Genomic DNA, 15328 nt, shown 5'->3' with positions numbered 1-15328 from the left:
TTCATTCTTTTACCATTCTTGTATTGTGATGCCAAAACATAACTTCCCTCAATTAAAATTTTATTTCCATTGCTCCTATGTGACATCTTAACTACGAGAGGAAAGCGAATTAAGTTTTTATTTGCTGCAAGATATAATAATCAAACACAAATAAAAATTTGGAATATAGCCCTATTCTTGTGATGAAAAAATATTTTCAACCACTTTTCTTATTGAAATACTGAAAAATGACGTTTTTAATCTTCACTGATTGAGACGCATCAAGCATGGGACAGATTCAGTTGCTCAGAAGATAAACACAGTACACTGTTTTTATTGAGCGTGATTAACAACAGACCATCAGTGTGGTTTGCACATTAACAAATTTTAACTGGCAAATCACTGTGGTCCACTAAGAGCCAAACAAAGTCAACACAAGCACAACAAAGAGCAAAGTCCATTTTATCTGGAAGAACCATACAGCAAAAGCTGGACATAAAAATAAAATGGCGAGTACATGTTGCATAGTGTCTTGGTTAACAACACAGCCACGGTTTTCTAAATTAGTTGTACACTCAGTATAGCTTTAACTATACAGATCCTGCAGGCAGAGCTGACCTTAGAGTATTTGGGGCCCTGAGCAGATCACACCCACCAAACAAAATCCTCATATCTCTTTTAGTCTGCCTCAGTTTGATAGTGTGATGATTTCCTGCTAAGATAAATTGATCCTATCACAGAATGAGTTCCTTGAGCCTAGAATTAATAATTTTCCATTTATTACTAAAGAAATAGCAGTAAAAACATTTTGTAGGCAGGTTTAGTTCACAGACTTATTTATTCTTTCGTCATATCTGGTGTGTGGTTAATACAGTTTAAAGTCAGGACATAGGGGCCCGAGAGCTTTTAAGAAATTACAAAAAAAATTAAATTATTTGTAGGTAAATGTAAATTTAAAAAAAACCATCCAGCTCAAATGTAAGCAAAACAAATAATTAAGTTAGTGACATTAAATCATGACTGTTAAACAACCATCATTTGTTAGTTCTTTAAATCACATCTTACCTTTCATTTAATATTTCTTTCAATTTAATATTCAGAAATTTGGGAACCAAATACAAAAGTAAGCTCATTCTTAATGATAATAATATTTCCAAATCTGAAATTTTGAGATTTATATACACAAGCCCTGTTGGGGCCCCCTGCTGGTCTGGAGGCTCTAGGCAGCAGCTAAAGTTACTTATATCTTGGACCGGCTATGTCTGCGACCTTATGCAACCTTATGAGTTTACATATTTATTTGAAACACAGAAAAAAAATGTGAACAGCTGACCGAGTTCATTTCATAATCAGTAACAGCTCAGTAGCTTGAATGGTTCTGGACCAGAGACAGCTGGAAATTAGCCATAAATCTGAGCGTAAAATCTAAGCATGTGTCCTTCTTCCCAGGATACCTGCGGTTCTCTGCAGGTGAGATCTTCAGGCAAATCTGAAGAAGAATCAAAATCCAGAAAGGCTTGTGGAGAACCACTTCCCTCCATTACTTCTTCACTGCTGCCGTTTGCGTCATCCTCTGATGCAAAAGAGGAGGAATCTCATCTTTATGGACCCTCAAAACCTTTAACTTAACATTTCTGATTTACCCTCCCTCTTATTAAGACATGAGTCTGTTAGATCCCACACATCCCAGCCCAAACTCTTGTATTTCTCTACACAGATCCTGTTTTTTTCAAAGTCTCTATCCGCTCCCCACCGCCGCTTTCCTCATCATCTCCTCATCCTGCACGGAGAGCTCTGTGAGTTTACGTCCCAGTCTCTCGTGAAGGTCCAGGTATTTGGCCACGCAGCGGTCCAGGCACACCGACTCGCCCTTCGTCAGCTCTGCTTCCTTGTAGTGTGGCGGGACGCACTTCCTGTGGCAGGCGTTTGTCATCCTGGGAGCAGAAAAAGTCACATTGTTGATTTAATACAGACAAAAAGTCAGTCATCCAAAAAAAACAGGAAGAAAAAAAGAGTGAAGTTACTTCATTTATGATCAAAACCCGTTGTTTGGTAAACCTCAACAGCACCACCTGCTGGGTTTTAATTTTAATTCATTAAATGTATTCATTTGTTCAAACAGCAGGACAATGAATTTCGATGAAATTTCACAAAACGTTATGGCAGACGAGTATGATGGCCGATGAATGACTTGGATCAAAAAGTGCAATTTCAAATTAGAAACATAACATTTCACAAAACAACTTTTCCAGATACTTTGCTTTAAACATTCACTAATAAATCAAAACCTTTGTAAGAAGTGCTGCACATGGTGGAAACAGGACGATGCACTGAGAAACTCAAAAAGGATCATAAAACGAAGACAGGAAGAAAAAAAATGACGTTGAAAACTATCAGCAATGTGAGAAGTATTATTTCAAAGAACCCAACAACTGAAAACAAGCAGCATGAGTCAACCAGAGACGACTGAATGAGAGGAATGAATCCACGCAGCCCTGTTGTGAATCAATTTAGCTGAAATAAAATACAAACCAACATGACTCAGACAACTTCCGGAAAGATTTCCCTTCTTTCATATTGGCCTGATTTTCACACAATCATTCAATTTGAAGAGTTTCTGTTCTCATTACACACCTGCTGCACACCTGATGTCAGCGGGATCATTTCCACTGTGCTGTCCTGCTTCAGACTGAGCACATTACAGGAGATCTGGAATCATGAGTGGGTCCAGATAAAATGTTGTAGATCAAGGCACAAGTTTGGTACATGTTTTGAAAACATTTTTCACTCTACAACCTTGCACCATATTGGGAATATGGCATCAATCAACACAGAAAGTCACTCTATACTTACTGAGCTGTTGGATGGCAGAATGAGTTGATGCAACTCTCTCTTCATTGACATGTTGCATTAATTAAAGACTGTGTGCACTATTGTCCTGACAGTTTGTTTGTTCGTTTAGGTGATAAATACTTGGGTTTCCATCACTGAGTCACATCAAAGCGTTGTCTGAAATAAAACTTCTCAATTGCATGGAAGAACCAATGCTGTTACATCCATTCCTCCCTCAGAGCGATCATCTTGTGTTTTGTTTTTTAGCATCGATAATATCTTCAAGATAATCCATGTTCATCATGCAAACAGCCTTTAATCTAGAGTTAAATCTGCCTCCAGTCAGTTTTAATTTAACTCCCCGTTTGGATGTGGATTAGCTATAGATTTGTCTCAAGAAATCTGCTGATTTGACTTCAGATTAGGACACATTGAAGCGATAAATCAGAACTAGGGTTTAGGCCCAGTACGTGAACCTGGCCCAGTATATTTTATCGATCAGATCCAGTCCTCTCCTTTGTGTTTTTGGATCCTACAGTCTCAGCTGGAACACTCCCATGTCATCACTCCAGTGCTTCCAGGAGGGCTTGAATTGTTTTTAGCAAACATCACATTCTCACAGTACCATCTTCTGAAATGAGATCAGTAATTAAAATAAATCTCATTTACTTTCCAACATCTAGTGTTGCTCAGGAAACATTTACCAGGCAAACATTTGCAACCACAATTATCAGTTAAATAAGGAAGACATCTAAACATTCTCTTTATGTGAGACTTGAATCTTTAAATGGATTTTTACGACCACAAGCATGTGTTGTGTTGAATTGTGTCGTGCATCAACACAAAGGACATAATTTCCATTTTGTGTGCACCTGTGTTCAGCCTCTTTCCTCTGTTACACTGAGGAAAAATATTCCCACGGCATTTATTCTTCTTTTACCGCATAACAATTTGACCCTCCAGAAATGACAACTTAAACTGGCGTGGCTTTGTACAGGAGTACACACGTATAAAATAATTTGTTTTCTGTTGATTTTATTGAAATAAAATAAAATAATTTAACACATTATTGTTTTTATATTTTATTTTCTTATAGAAAACTCACCTTAAGACCAGAGCAGGATTTCAAAAAGAATGCAACATTGATCATTTATGCTCTGCCTATAAATCGTGACCGTATGATCGAGTGGTGAGAAGAAAAGTCATAAAATGTCCCTGCTGAAGTTCATTGCAAGCCGTGTGGTTGTCCTTCTGGAAGAAGAGTTTAGGTCAGACGAACCAAAACTGAACTTCTGAATGCTACATGCAAAAAACTGAAAATGCATATCACCCTGAACACACCATTCTCACTGAAACATGGTGTTGGCAGCACCATGCTGCGGGGATTCTTTTTAGTCACGACTGGGAAATTGTACATAATTAATGGGATGAAGATGATGATGAATGGACCCTTAACATACAGGCGGAGCTACAGTGGGATGGATCAAATTATCTGCTAATTGCATTAAGTGTAACGTGACAAATGTCCAGGAGTGAACATACTGTAGTTATGGATTTCACATTAGAAGATACAAAATGTACGACTTTAGAAGTTGTAGGCTGAAAACAGTCATTCTGATCAGAAAATATTCTAGATCAACCTAAAACACTTGAGTGATCGACATTCACCTTATTCATTTGTGTGTGTGTGTGCAAAACTCGGCAACGATTTTGGTTTGTTAGCAGCGGATTTACCGGTTGTACATGTCAGCCATCATCTCCACCTCCAGCTCCGCCGCCAGCTGCTGCGCCTTCATGGGATCCATGTCTCCCGTCTCCGTGCTGCTCAGCCCCGGTTTCTAACCGCAACCCACGCCGCTCCTCTGACCCTCTGCTGCGGACACAAATCCCAGCCGCCGTTTCTCCTGTAACCTTCAAAATCTGCAGCTAAAACACGTGTGGAGCGTTTCCTCTGTGACTTCCGCTGGCAAGACGACGTCAAAACGAGGGCTTCCAAAACAGTGCGCCCCCTAGAGGCGTTTCTCTAGACGCCGAGGAAGTGGAGGCCAAAGCCAAACATGAAAAGACAACGTTTTAATAAACATAACATTATATTTTACACATAAGAATGTTTTCAACTTAATAGCTTCTAATTTTCTTTTCACAGAAATCATTCAAATTTATTTGAAAAATATAAACAACAGTGAGAACTTTCCTCCTGCTTGTTAATACAGAAATGTAAACATCCTCCACTCCAACGGTACATTTTTAACTAAATCTGGTGGAAAACTAAATTCTGATTGAATAAAAATAAGCATCTTCCAGATAGAAACGAATGAACTCCAAAAATTATATAAAAATATTTAACTATTAAAAATGCTGAACAAACATGGTAAAAAAAAAACATAACAAAGCATTATTCTTCTTCATCTCCTATGACATCTATTTCGATAACATCCTCGTCCTCCTCCTCTTCATCTGGAATGACGACCACCCTTTCTTCTAACTCTCTGGTTGAAAATTTGTCAGGAGAGTAAAGTATGACGTCCACCTCTTCGTCCTCCTCTTTCTCATTGCAGCCAGACAAAGTGCTGCCGCCATCCGCACCTGGTGACACAAATTGTGCTAGGTATTTTCTAGTGGCTTTCTTTTCTGTGACGTCACTCTTCACATGCAACAGAAATTAGGTAAAACAGAGCAAACCTAGATGAGTTTTTGTTTCAATATGGAAAGCTACACTGCTTTCCATATGTCCATTGTTAAGATTAGTTATGTGACATTCAGGGCACTTGACATCCGTTTAGGAGACCGCGCTTTGTCACACCGATATTTTTCACCTTTTCACAAATGTTCAACATCAGCGAATGTGTTAAAACCTGATAAGCTCTGTGGATGGAAGGAGCGTCTGAAAACAATTTTCCAGTTGACTGAGCTTCCTGAACAGATAAAGAGCCTCTTTATCATTTCTAATGCTTTCTTTTAAGTTTCCTTCCTAGATTTACCTCTGAAAAAATGTTGTTTGCACTAAAAATAAGTAATAAAAGTATACATGATTTGTGCTGATATCAGTATCAGCAAATAATGCATTATCAGTATCCTAAGTGAACTTGTTGTATCTGAACACCCGTAACATTTAATCTACGTCATATTTATTGCACTCCCTGCAAGTAAAAGCTTCAATGTATATTATTACAATTTTAGGTGACAGACCAACATAAACTGGTGCGTAATTGTGAAATAGAAGCAAACATTTTCTACAATTAAAATGCTTTAAAGTGTGGCGCCCCTTTATCCAGCCCCATTCACACCGACAACACTAAATAAAATCCAGTAGAAGCAATTTTCTTCACAAGTAACCAAATCGGTAAATTGAGTCCACTTATGTGACTCAATTTGTGATTTATTTACTATGTATAAATACCGTTGCTACCTGAAGGCCTCAGAGGATTAATCACAAGCACTAATGAAGCTGCAGAGCAATGAAAACCAAGGGACCCAAAAAAATGGGACGAGATTGTCGCGACTCTAAACATCGAAACCGGCAGGGAGCATCAGTCAGAGAACAAGAAGCCAAAAAGAAGACTGTTGGAAACCTGCTAGCAGCTGCCAAAGGCTGGAGACAGATGAGGTTCCTTCCAGCAGCACGACAGCCAACGTTAAGACTAGACTTTTTAGACCAAAGCTTATTGGTGTGTTAGAATGGCCTAGTCAAAGTCCAGCTGAGAATCTGTGGAAAGACTCTCCGGCTGATCTGACTGAGCTTCAGTTGTTTTGCAAAGAACACGAAACACCTCAGACCCTAATAAAGATGGCAGAGACAGACCTGAAAAAAGGCGACTACCAATGTACACCATGTTTTTCAGATCATCGCTTCAAAAATAAAACGAAAACCCCGAATCATTTATCACTAAACATATACAGGTATGTGTTGCTTTATGTTCCTGTATCACATACAATTTACGTTGGAGTTTGTGGTTGCGACACGAGAAAATGCTGAGAAGTTCAAGAGGTGCAAGACCTTTTCAGCTTCTTAAATAATTACATTTCAGTCTTTTGGTGGCAACACACAGACTGGGATGCACTGACAGTCAGTGAGGTTTTAAAAGCTAAATCAAATCAAAAACACTGATGAAAATCAAACCTCTTCATACCTTCATCAAGATTTGTAGCAGACTGTTTCTCCTCTTCTAGAATGTCGCAGGAAAAGGCCGGTTTGTCCTCCTCGACTGAACCGCAGCTCTTCTTGGCCTCTGAGTTGATCATCACATCCTGAAGGCTCGTTTTACACGCAGCTGCCGACGTGTTGGGAAGCTGGTTGTGATTTTCATCAACTGTAGCATCAAAAAGCGCCTGGCTGTGAGTCTCTGAGGTGCCACTCTTGTCTATTTGTGCCTGCTTTTCTAATTCTCCAACATCCGCAGGTTTGTTTCTGCCTTGAACTTCAGTCCCTTTCCTTGTTTTGGAGTGTTTGCGTTTAATCAGTTTTTGGAACTCCTTCAGAGTCACCATCCACGACTGCTTCTGCGGTCCACCACTTTTCATGTTTTCAGTTTTGTTTATTCCAGAGCTCTCATCACTAGTGGTCTTCTTCAGCTGCTTCGCCTCTCCCTCGCCTGCGCTGCTCATCAGCTTTCCACACTTTATGTCTTCCATTGGCGATTCCTTCTCCGATATTTCCTCGCCGGCCTCAACGTGACCCTTGATGTCAACGATGGCGCCGGCATCTTCTGGAAAATTCTCAAGTTTTACTTTAGGTGGTCTCCCACGTCTCCTCTTGGTCACGGCTGGATCTTGTTTGTGCACCACGACGGGCCGGCGGATCATCGGGATTAAAACGCAGCACTTATCTGAGACGGCGTTGCTCGTGTCGCGCTCAGACTGCTTAACGAAGCCCCTGGTTTTGATCCGCGGCTGTTTGGTGCAGAGCGTTCCGGGTTCTCTGGATTTCCCATTGCCGGTGGCTGTTGATGCTGACGGGGGTTTGTTTAAGGAGCTGATGCCGATTTCTCTCTGCTTCATCAGAACGTTGTTACACGACAAACTCACAGAACAAACTGTTGTTGCTGCATTTATGACTTCTGGGTCCAGGGATGAAACTTTAGCCAACTCTCTCCAAGAATCCGGTCGCCGCCTTCTTTTCCTCTTGGGCGGTGCCGTGTCTTCTGCAGCATCGTGTTTGTTTTTCTTCCTCTTCATGGCGTCAGTTTTTCTTTCTCGTTTGGGTTTTATTTCTCTCTGTCCCACACTCTTCGCAGGGCCTCCCTGTCTTTCGTTTTTCAGCGTGAGCTTCCTGAAGCTTTGCGACTGCTGTGTGTTGCTGTCTGCTTCCAGCAGCTCAGTTTTACCCGCTGTGATGGCGTTGAGTGGAAATGTCAGCATGCAGGCGTTCTTTGTGAGCCAGGGCAGACTTTGAACATCTTTTTCCATCCGGCCCGAGACGCTGGGGTCGGGCTGTTGGTGACCTACAGAGGGCACTAATGGGGAAAGACATTGTGGCAGCCTCAAGTCCTCCATAGTTGGCAGGGAAAACGCATCGGCTGACTGCGAGTCGCTTTCATGCGAGAGAGACAAAAACTCGATGCTTTGGTCTTCCTGGCAGAATGGCTGCTGCAGTATCAAGTCGTGAAGTTTCTGCCCGTTGGAGAAACACGAAACGGGATACGGGGAGCTCTCTCCTCCGGTCCAGCTCAGCCCATCCATCGGTACAAAGGATCTGAACTCTGAGTGCTGTGGTTGCTCTGTCTGCAGAGCAGTGTGTGCAGCTGAGGGGTTTGTGTAGCCTGATTGGTTCTGAGCTCCAAAATAGTAATGGAGCCCTAGACAACCAGATTATCGAGGTTTAAAGATCAACAGGAGAGAGAGAGGACAGTCCGTTAAGTACAGGTTTCAGTTTGAAAATAAAAATCCTTCCCGGATCATTTTTAGACATCAAATGTTCTGATTAGGGATGCAACTAATGATTATTTTGGCAATCAAGTATTCTGATTATTAAATCGATTAATCGGATAAAACAACTGGTTCATACAGCAGATTTGTCATTAAACCATTGAAGACTTTTAATGTAATATTAAAAATAGATTAAATGATGCAACTAAACACATAATCCAACTCCTTTTTTAAATAAGAAAAATGTATTACCTACAATTTAATAACAGCACTTGAACATTTGTAGCAAAGGATGCACATGCAGCTAGAAATATCATTGTGACATCAACATGTGAAAAACTCAACCCTTTCTGCTCGACTTAACATCCATAGAGTAGGGCTGGGACATTGATTTTATTTGACTTTTTTTGCAGAATTTGAACCAGGTGACGTTAAAACTGCCACTTGAGGAGTTCTGGGTAGAACATTTCTATATATTTTTTACAGTTTTGACTTAATTACTGCTCTGAGTATCTGTTGTTCTTTCAGCAAATTGACTTTTTATAGTCTGTACACTCCAATTAACAATAAATCAATTACTAAATTAGTGAACGATTACTTAAATAATCGATTAATCACAATTAATCACTTCAGCTCTGGTTTGGTCACATTAATAAAGCAGCTTTAAACAATACCCACCTGTGTCTGTGTCTGAGTGGCTCCCCTGCCTCCCCAGGTCTTGGCAGAAAACACACTCCTCTGTGCAGACGTCAGAGAGCGGCGCAGTCGGCCCCGCCCCGCTCTCTGCACCAGGGACCTGGCAATAGGTCGGCACGTCGTCGTGGTTCACATGCGTCTTCCTGCAGCTCCTGCCCAGGTCCGGCAGCATGCTCATGCTCATTATGATGTTCTCCAACAGCTTGTCTATCTTCTCATCAGATTCCTCCGTGGGACCCTGAAGCGGCGTGCGACCCTCGGACTCCAGCTCGCTGCTGCGGCTCAGAGAGAGCCAGCCGCTGGAGCGCGCTTCCGAGTCCGAGCTGGTGTTGGCGTGTTTAGGAGGCTGGGGGGAGGAAGTTAAGACAAGCTGGACCTTCAGGGCTTCTGGCTTCTGGACCGGATGGACAGAGTGAGCAGGGGAGTTGACAACTTTAGGAGCAAATTGAGGGGGTTTTTGATTGGAGCAACTCTATGGAAACAGACACGAGTCGGATTTTAGGAACACGTTTTTTTTTTTTTGGTTGGTTTTTTTTTTTTACGTTTAAATCTAATAATTTTCAATGTGAATCTGCACTGGGGGGAAACTACTGCTCTGTATTAACTATAAGGAATATTTTGAAGGATTTACTTTTATTTAGTCTATCTTTTTTATACAGGTTGGCCGCGTTAAGACCCACAAACTCTAATGTGCTACCAAATGTGCCATATGCTACCAAAATCCGTCATACTGTCAGTCGAACACAGTGGCGGTAGAGTGATGAACTATTACGCTACTTTTCGCAATAGATGGAATTATGAATTCTGCTCCCTACCAGGAAACCCTGAAACTGAGAAATCTCAGGCCAGTAATTCATCATCTTACATTCAGGAACACCTGGGTTTCAGACCAGAACAATTACCTGAAGCAGACCAGACGGTCCAACTATGAATGGATAAAACAAATTTTTTAAAAAAACTCAAAACAGGTTTTGGAGCAGCATAGTCAAAACTCTGAACTTGAACTCATGGGAATGCTGCTGGATGAATGACCTTTAACATCCTGTTCATGTTGGAAAACCTTCCCAACTAGACTGAATGCAAAAAAAACCCTCAAGAGTTTGTCAAAATTCATCCATTGTGGCATAAAACAGATTAAATTCTGAACATGCTGTGTATCTACCTGATTCGGGTTGGTAGGAACCGATGCCGTCTCATCTGCATCTTCCACGATCTCCCACTCTTCTCCTTTAGTCCTCCTCCTCAGTTTCATCTGAGCCAAAGATTATTGAAATAATGTAATAAAACCACAGATCTGTTTCTCCTATTTGAGTTCCTGTGGGTTCATTGCTTTGAGCATTACAATTTACAGCCATGAAACAAACACATCAAATAAAGTTCTGATAACGTTTGTCTCTTCTGTCTCTATTTTACCAGGTTACCTTCTGCATTTTCCGCTATATATCTTTGTAAAGTGGGAAGAGGATTCACCAGCATACAGAGCATACAAACTCTGTACAGGAAGTATTACTCCAGGATCCAAAACATCCATTAAAAGTGGCTTTAATTTGTAGATTTTGATATACTTTGAAATTTTTCCAGATTATGAGACATTTTTGATTATAGTTTCCCTTGATTATCGTTCAGTGTCATCATCTGAGTGCAGTGTGCAGGTCTTACCTTGACAGAAATCTGTGCAGAGTCCATCATCTGCTCTACCTCTTTCATCCTGTCCAGATTCTTTCCACTTCTTCTAAAATTTGAGTTGCTCTTCTCCTTTTCTTCTCCCCGTATCGTTTCCCTGCAGACTCCTCTTGGCTGAGCACAATTCCCTCCATCCACAGTCGAGTTTCCATCTTCCTGTCCTGGCCTCTCTCGCTCCACCAACTGTTTGGAAATGTTCTTTTCATGAGATGTTGGTGAACCGACATCGTCGTTGGCGACCGGTAGCACCGTCCCTCTGTACCTGGATGAAGCTGAGAAGGATGAGGAGTGTGTTAAACAGTCAGAGGACTGTCCAGCTGTAGACTCTGGCTCGCTGTGGACGGTTAGGTAAGAAGTGAGCGAAAACTTGGAGAGGTTTTGAGGTAGCAGTGAGGCAGACGAGTTTGATACAGAAAATGCTGTTTCTATAGTTGGAGGCGGAGTTTGATCAGAAAGAGGACCAGGACTGGCCACAGACATCAGAGTATTGTTTACAGTCTGTGTCCCAACAGTTAAAAAGCTTTTCCTTTGAACAAGAGAATCATTCTCCGTCTTTCCACTTATCTCAGACTCAACCTGTGCATCCTGCATTTCCATCCCTTTGCGCGGCTCTGTGCCTTCTCCCGTGTGAAACCTCCGCCCTCGTTCCAGCAGCTCTACGCCTTTCCTCTCCCCATCTCTGCATCCCAACACGAGGTCAGAGATGCCAAACTTGTGGGCAGCAGCCAAAACGTCGTTCTGCTCCTTGCTGCTTTTAACTTCCAGCCGCCCGGAGTACAGGAGTCCAACAAGCTTCAGTAAGGTGTGGGCCGTCACCTCCTGCAGGTGGAGCAGACGCTTCTGCCCCAATGGAGGGGAGGGAGAGTCCGACAGCCTCTGGCTCAGGTAAGGGCTGAGGGCGGCGAGGACACAGCTGTGGGTTGGGATGGCGATACCTTGGTGGAGGCAAGTTGGAGAGTTACTGACAGGGATTTCTTGAGTTTTTGGGATACAGTGTCATGATTTTCCTGATGTAGCTTTTAGTAGCGGCCTCACCCTCAGTTTGCAGCAGGGTATCACAGAACTGGGCATGGTTTTGCTGCGTCTGCAGCTGTTCAAGAAGCTGCATTTCATAGCCGGGCCACCAGAACCTCTGCATGTTCACAAGATCCTGGGAGCAAAAAGCACCAATAAAGAGAAGCAATTCAAAAAAACATATTTCAGATCAACAAACTACTTTTAATGTTAGACTAAGACGACCAGAGTCAACATAAAATGCAATAATGTTTATCTTTAAGGCAAAAAGCTCTACATCAAAGCTAGCCCTGTGAGGAAATACAACTGTCTCTTGGTTACATCATTAATTACCTGTGATTAATCACATTTTTTGGGGCTACGTTCAATGAGTCACACCAAGGGCTGGTTACTGCCGGATCTGTGGAACAAATAAATACGATTATCAAACTTATATACATGAAATCAGATCAAATAGAAACAATAGAAACTTAAACCCAACCTGTCTGACAACATGAGGTCGGCAAAAAGTAGGGCTGGACGATGTGGCTGAAAACTTATCATGATAGAAGCATATGATATCAGTCGATATCAGTAATTGTCTATATCATTAATTATTAATTAGATTTTGTTTTAAATATCTGAAATACTGGCGCGACCTTTCCTGTTTTATCTACAGTTTTTATTCCACGCCTTTAGATTTATTTTTAACCTGAAACTGCTGCTGTTACTTGACAGGTTGTTGCTATGTAGCCCAAGAACAGGGGGGAGGAGTTAGTTGATTCCACTCACCTGGCCTGGCTCACAGTGAGAGGTCCAGCGGTTAAAGCTTTTCCTCTGCCTACATCTCCCAGAATGCTGTGCGGTTCTGGATTGGAGTTCAGTGAATATTCTGAATATTGAATACTCGATCAGATGTATTATGTATCGGTATTGATCACGTGTTCATTGCGGTATGTTGTATTGATTTATTGTCCAGCCCTAGGCGAAAAGCTCTTCAAACGCAAAAATATGTCTTGGTCTACAAAGTTATTGACATCCATCAGTCTGAAAGGGTTTACAAAGCAATTTATATGGCTTCTGGACTAGAGGGAACCACGGTGATGATGGTACAGAAGCAGCCGCCCAACCAAAGTTACTCCAAAAGGGTTTTAACAGCTCATTCAGGAGAAACAAAGCACTGCAGTCTACATTTGTCATGGTTAACCCAGCAGTAAGGTAGAGGTTTGGATCCATGAGAACGTTTCAAGGCCTAAATCACTGCTGAGCAGAGAGAGTACAATGGTCCATCTCACATCTGTACCGTTATGACCTGAGCATGAAACACGGTGATGGCAGTGTGATGGCCTGGGGTTGCTTTGCTGCTTATGGATAACTTACAATTTCAGAACAAACAAAATATAATTTTAAATAATTTATAAATACCAATTTAAATTGGATTATATCATAGACATCACATATTCTGCAAGACACACGGTGTAGGATGGACATAGTTTTGAAAATAATCCAGTTCCAGTTAAATTTAGCGGAAACCCCCTTGGTGCTACATCGGATGCTAACTTCAGCAAAATCCAGTTGTTAGGGACGGGTCTAAATGTTGTAGTCTAATTTGGAAATCTATAATACTCTTTTTTTTTTTTTTAACCAGACTGAACATTTCTGATTCATCTTAAAAGCTTTCGATTTCTTAAGGGTCTGAAAGCAGAACACGTGTAGTAAGGTCCGTCTTTTTCCATGCTGGAGTTAAGGTCTGCGACCTTCACTGATAAGAAAAATAAAAAAAACGTTAAGGCTGTTAGCTCTTCTAATTAGGCAGATCAAGAAATCTAAAACAGGACGCACAAAAACTTTTTCTAACGACTAGCCCGGCTGAATAAACCCTGAACTTGTTGATGTTAGCTATGTTACATTGCTAAAATTTGCTAGCTGCGGGTTAGCTTAAAAATACTCACCTTTACTTTTCCTATAGCGCATTCAAGCATTTGTCTAACGAGCGACTAATCTTTTCACATGAAACTTACGTTAAACTGAACATTAAAAAGAATCGATCAATGTTCAGCAGTTCTCTCTCTCACTCGCTGTTTGCTGTCTAATCTAAAGAGGAGTCACCGCTTTTGCGCGGCGCAATGCCATCTCGTGGCCGCTCTGCCAAACTACAGGAGGGAAAAAACGAGGAAACCTGTTCTGTTAAGACATAATAGAAATTTTGTCAATTTATGTTAGTAGTTCTTTGGAGCTAAATTTTTTTTACTTGTTACAAGTATTTAAAAATTAATATTACTGCATATGACACAATATATCAAATAACAACATGCATAATGTAGCAATTATGAAGATCTGCCTCAGTACAGTATTTTATTTAATATTTCAAGTATCATGAACGCAAATCCAGCCCCATGTCAATATTTGACCAATTGGACAAAGCTTCCCTGCTGCCAATTTTCACCCTCTTACTTTAATTGACTGAGATGCTCAAGTTAACAAAGACCGGCAGGCACCTTGACAGAAAGAAAGTCAGGATATAATCAGCAGTCACTGTAATGTTCAGAAATCATTTTAGGATCACGTTTTCCTCACATCATACAGTTTTAATTATGACTTTTCCATATTTTCAGTTTACAGAACTTTGTGTGCCTGAATGACTCACACAGGTCAGAGTTAAGCTTGATGAAAAAAACTCGTTCCTCTGACAATAGGCAGGCACTCTACTGACCAAGAGTTGGGGGGGGGGGAAAGCAGCCAGAGTCCACAAGGAAACTTTATAACACCTGAAGAACTGCTAATCAAAATAAATTTTAAAGAAAGTACAGTACTCTGATCTATGACATAAAGATGAACAGAAAGTAGTAACCATGAACATCTCAAATGCTTCTAAGAGACATTTGTTGACGTGAGCTGCAGAAGACAGCAGGTTAGCGAAAAAGAGCTGCTGGTGAAAATTTAGATTTGTGGTTGTTGATTTTGAACTAAATCCCCACTTAAATTTAAACTTACACTTTGGTTATAGCTTTATTTTACATAAGTGAGTAATTAAAGATGAATTCTTATTTACAATTACAATGCATCTGAAGAAGTTTTTTTCTACCATGATATAAGAACCACAACGATCACCTGAACTACTTCTAAACAGGATATACTGATTATGCCTCTGCCAGCAGCTCTGTTTAAATACTTCATTTAAAAAAAGCTCACCTTGTCATGGTGGGTCACAAATAATGGAGGAGGAGCAGTAATCTACCAGTACGCGATTCCCCCTCATCGGATTTATGTTGTACAACAT

The 15328-nt window shown here is 41.0% G+C and overlaps 2 protein-coding genes across 3 annotated transcripts; both read right to left on the bottom strand.

Moving 5' to 3' along the window:
• Positions 1-285: 285 nt before the first annotated feature.
• On the bottom strand, positions 286-4771 carry timm10 (translocase of inner mitochondrial membrane 10 homolog (yeast)). The gene is made up of 2 exons (XM_028018949.1): positions 4546-4771; positions 286-1913 (listed from the first exon to the last, which is right to left on the bottom strand). The coding sequence occupies exons 1-2, from the start codon at positions 4614-4616 to the stop codon at positions 1718-1720; spliced, it is 267 nt and encodes an 88-aa protein (XP_027874750.1). The 5' UTR covers positions 4617-4771; the 3' UTR covers positions 286-1717.
• Positions 4772-4869: 98 nt separating this feature from the next.
• On the bottom strand, positions 4870-15300 carry LOC114145396 (uncharacterized). 2 transcript variants are annotated; one of them, XM_028018935.1, is made up of 8 exons: positions 14001-15300; positions 12403-12469; positions 12091-12205; positions 11032-11990; positions 10535-10624; positions 9355-9844; positions 6942-8606; positions 4870-5397 (listed from the first exon to the last, which is right to left on the bottom strand). In XM_028018935.1, exons 3-8 carry the CDS (start codon positions 12191-12193, stop codon positions 5207-5209), a joined length of 3498 nt encoding a protein of 1165 aa, XP_027874736.1. In that variant the 5' UTR covers positions 12194-12205; positions 12403-12469; positions 14001-15300; the 3' UTR covers positions 4870-5206. The 2 variants fall into 2 exon arrangements, with proteins under 2 accessions (XP_027874736.1, XP_027874737.1); XM_028018936.1 differs by having other exon boundaries at positions 5338-5455.
• Between the last annotated feature and the right edge of the window lie 28 nt (positions 15301-15328).

The sequence above is a fragment of the Xiphophorus couchianus genome, chromosome 5 (genome assembly GCF_001444195.1).
Source record: "Xiphophorus couchianus chromosome 5, X_couchianus-1.0, whole genome shotgun sequence".
NCBI classification, from domain to species: Eukaryota; Metazoa; Chordata; class Actinopteri; order Cyprinodontiformes; family Poeciliidae; genus Xiphophorus; species Xiphophorus couchianus.
This window is presented reverse-complemented; position numbering and strand designations above follow the sequence as displayed.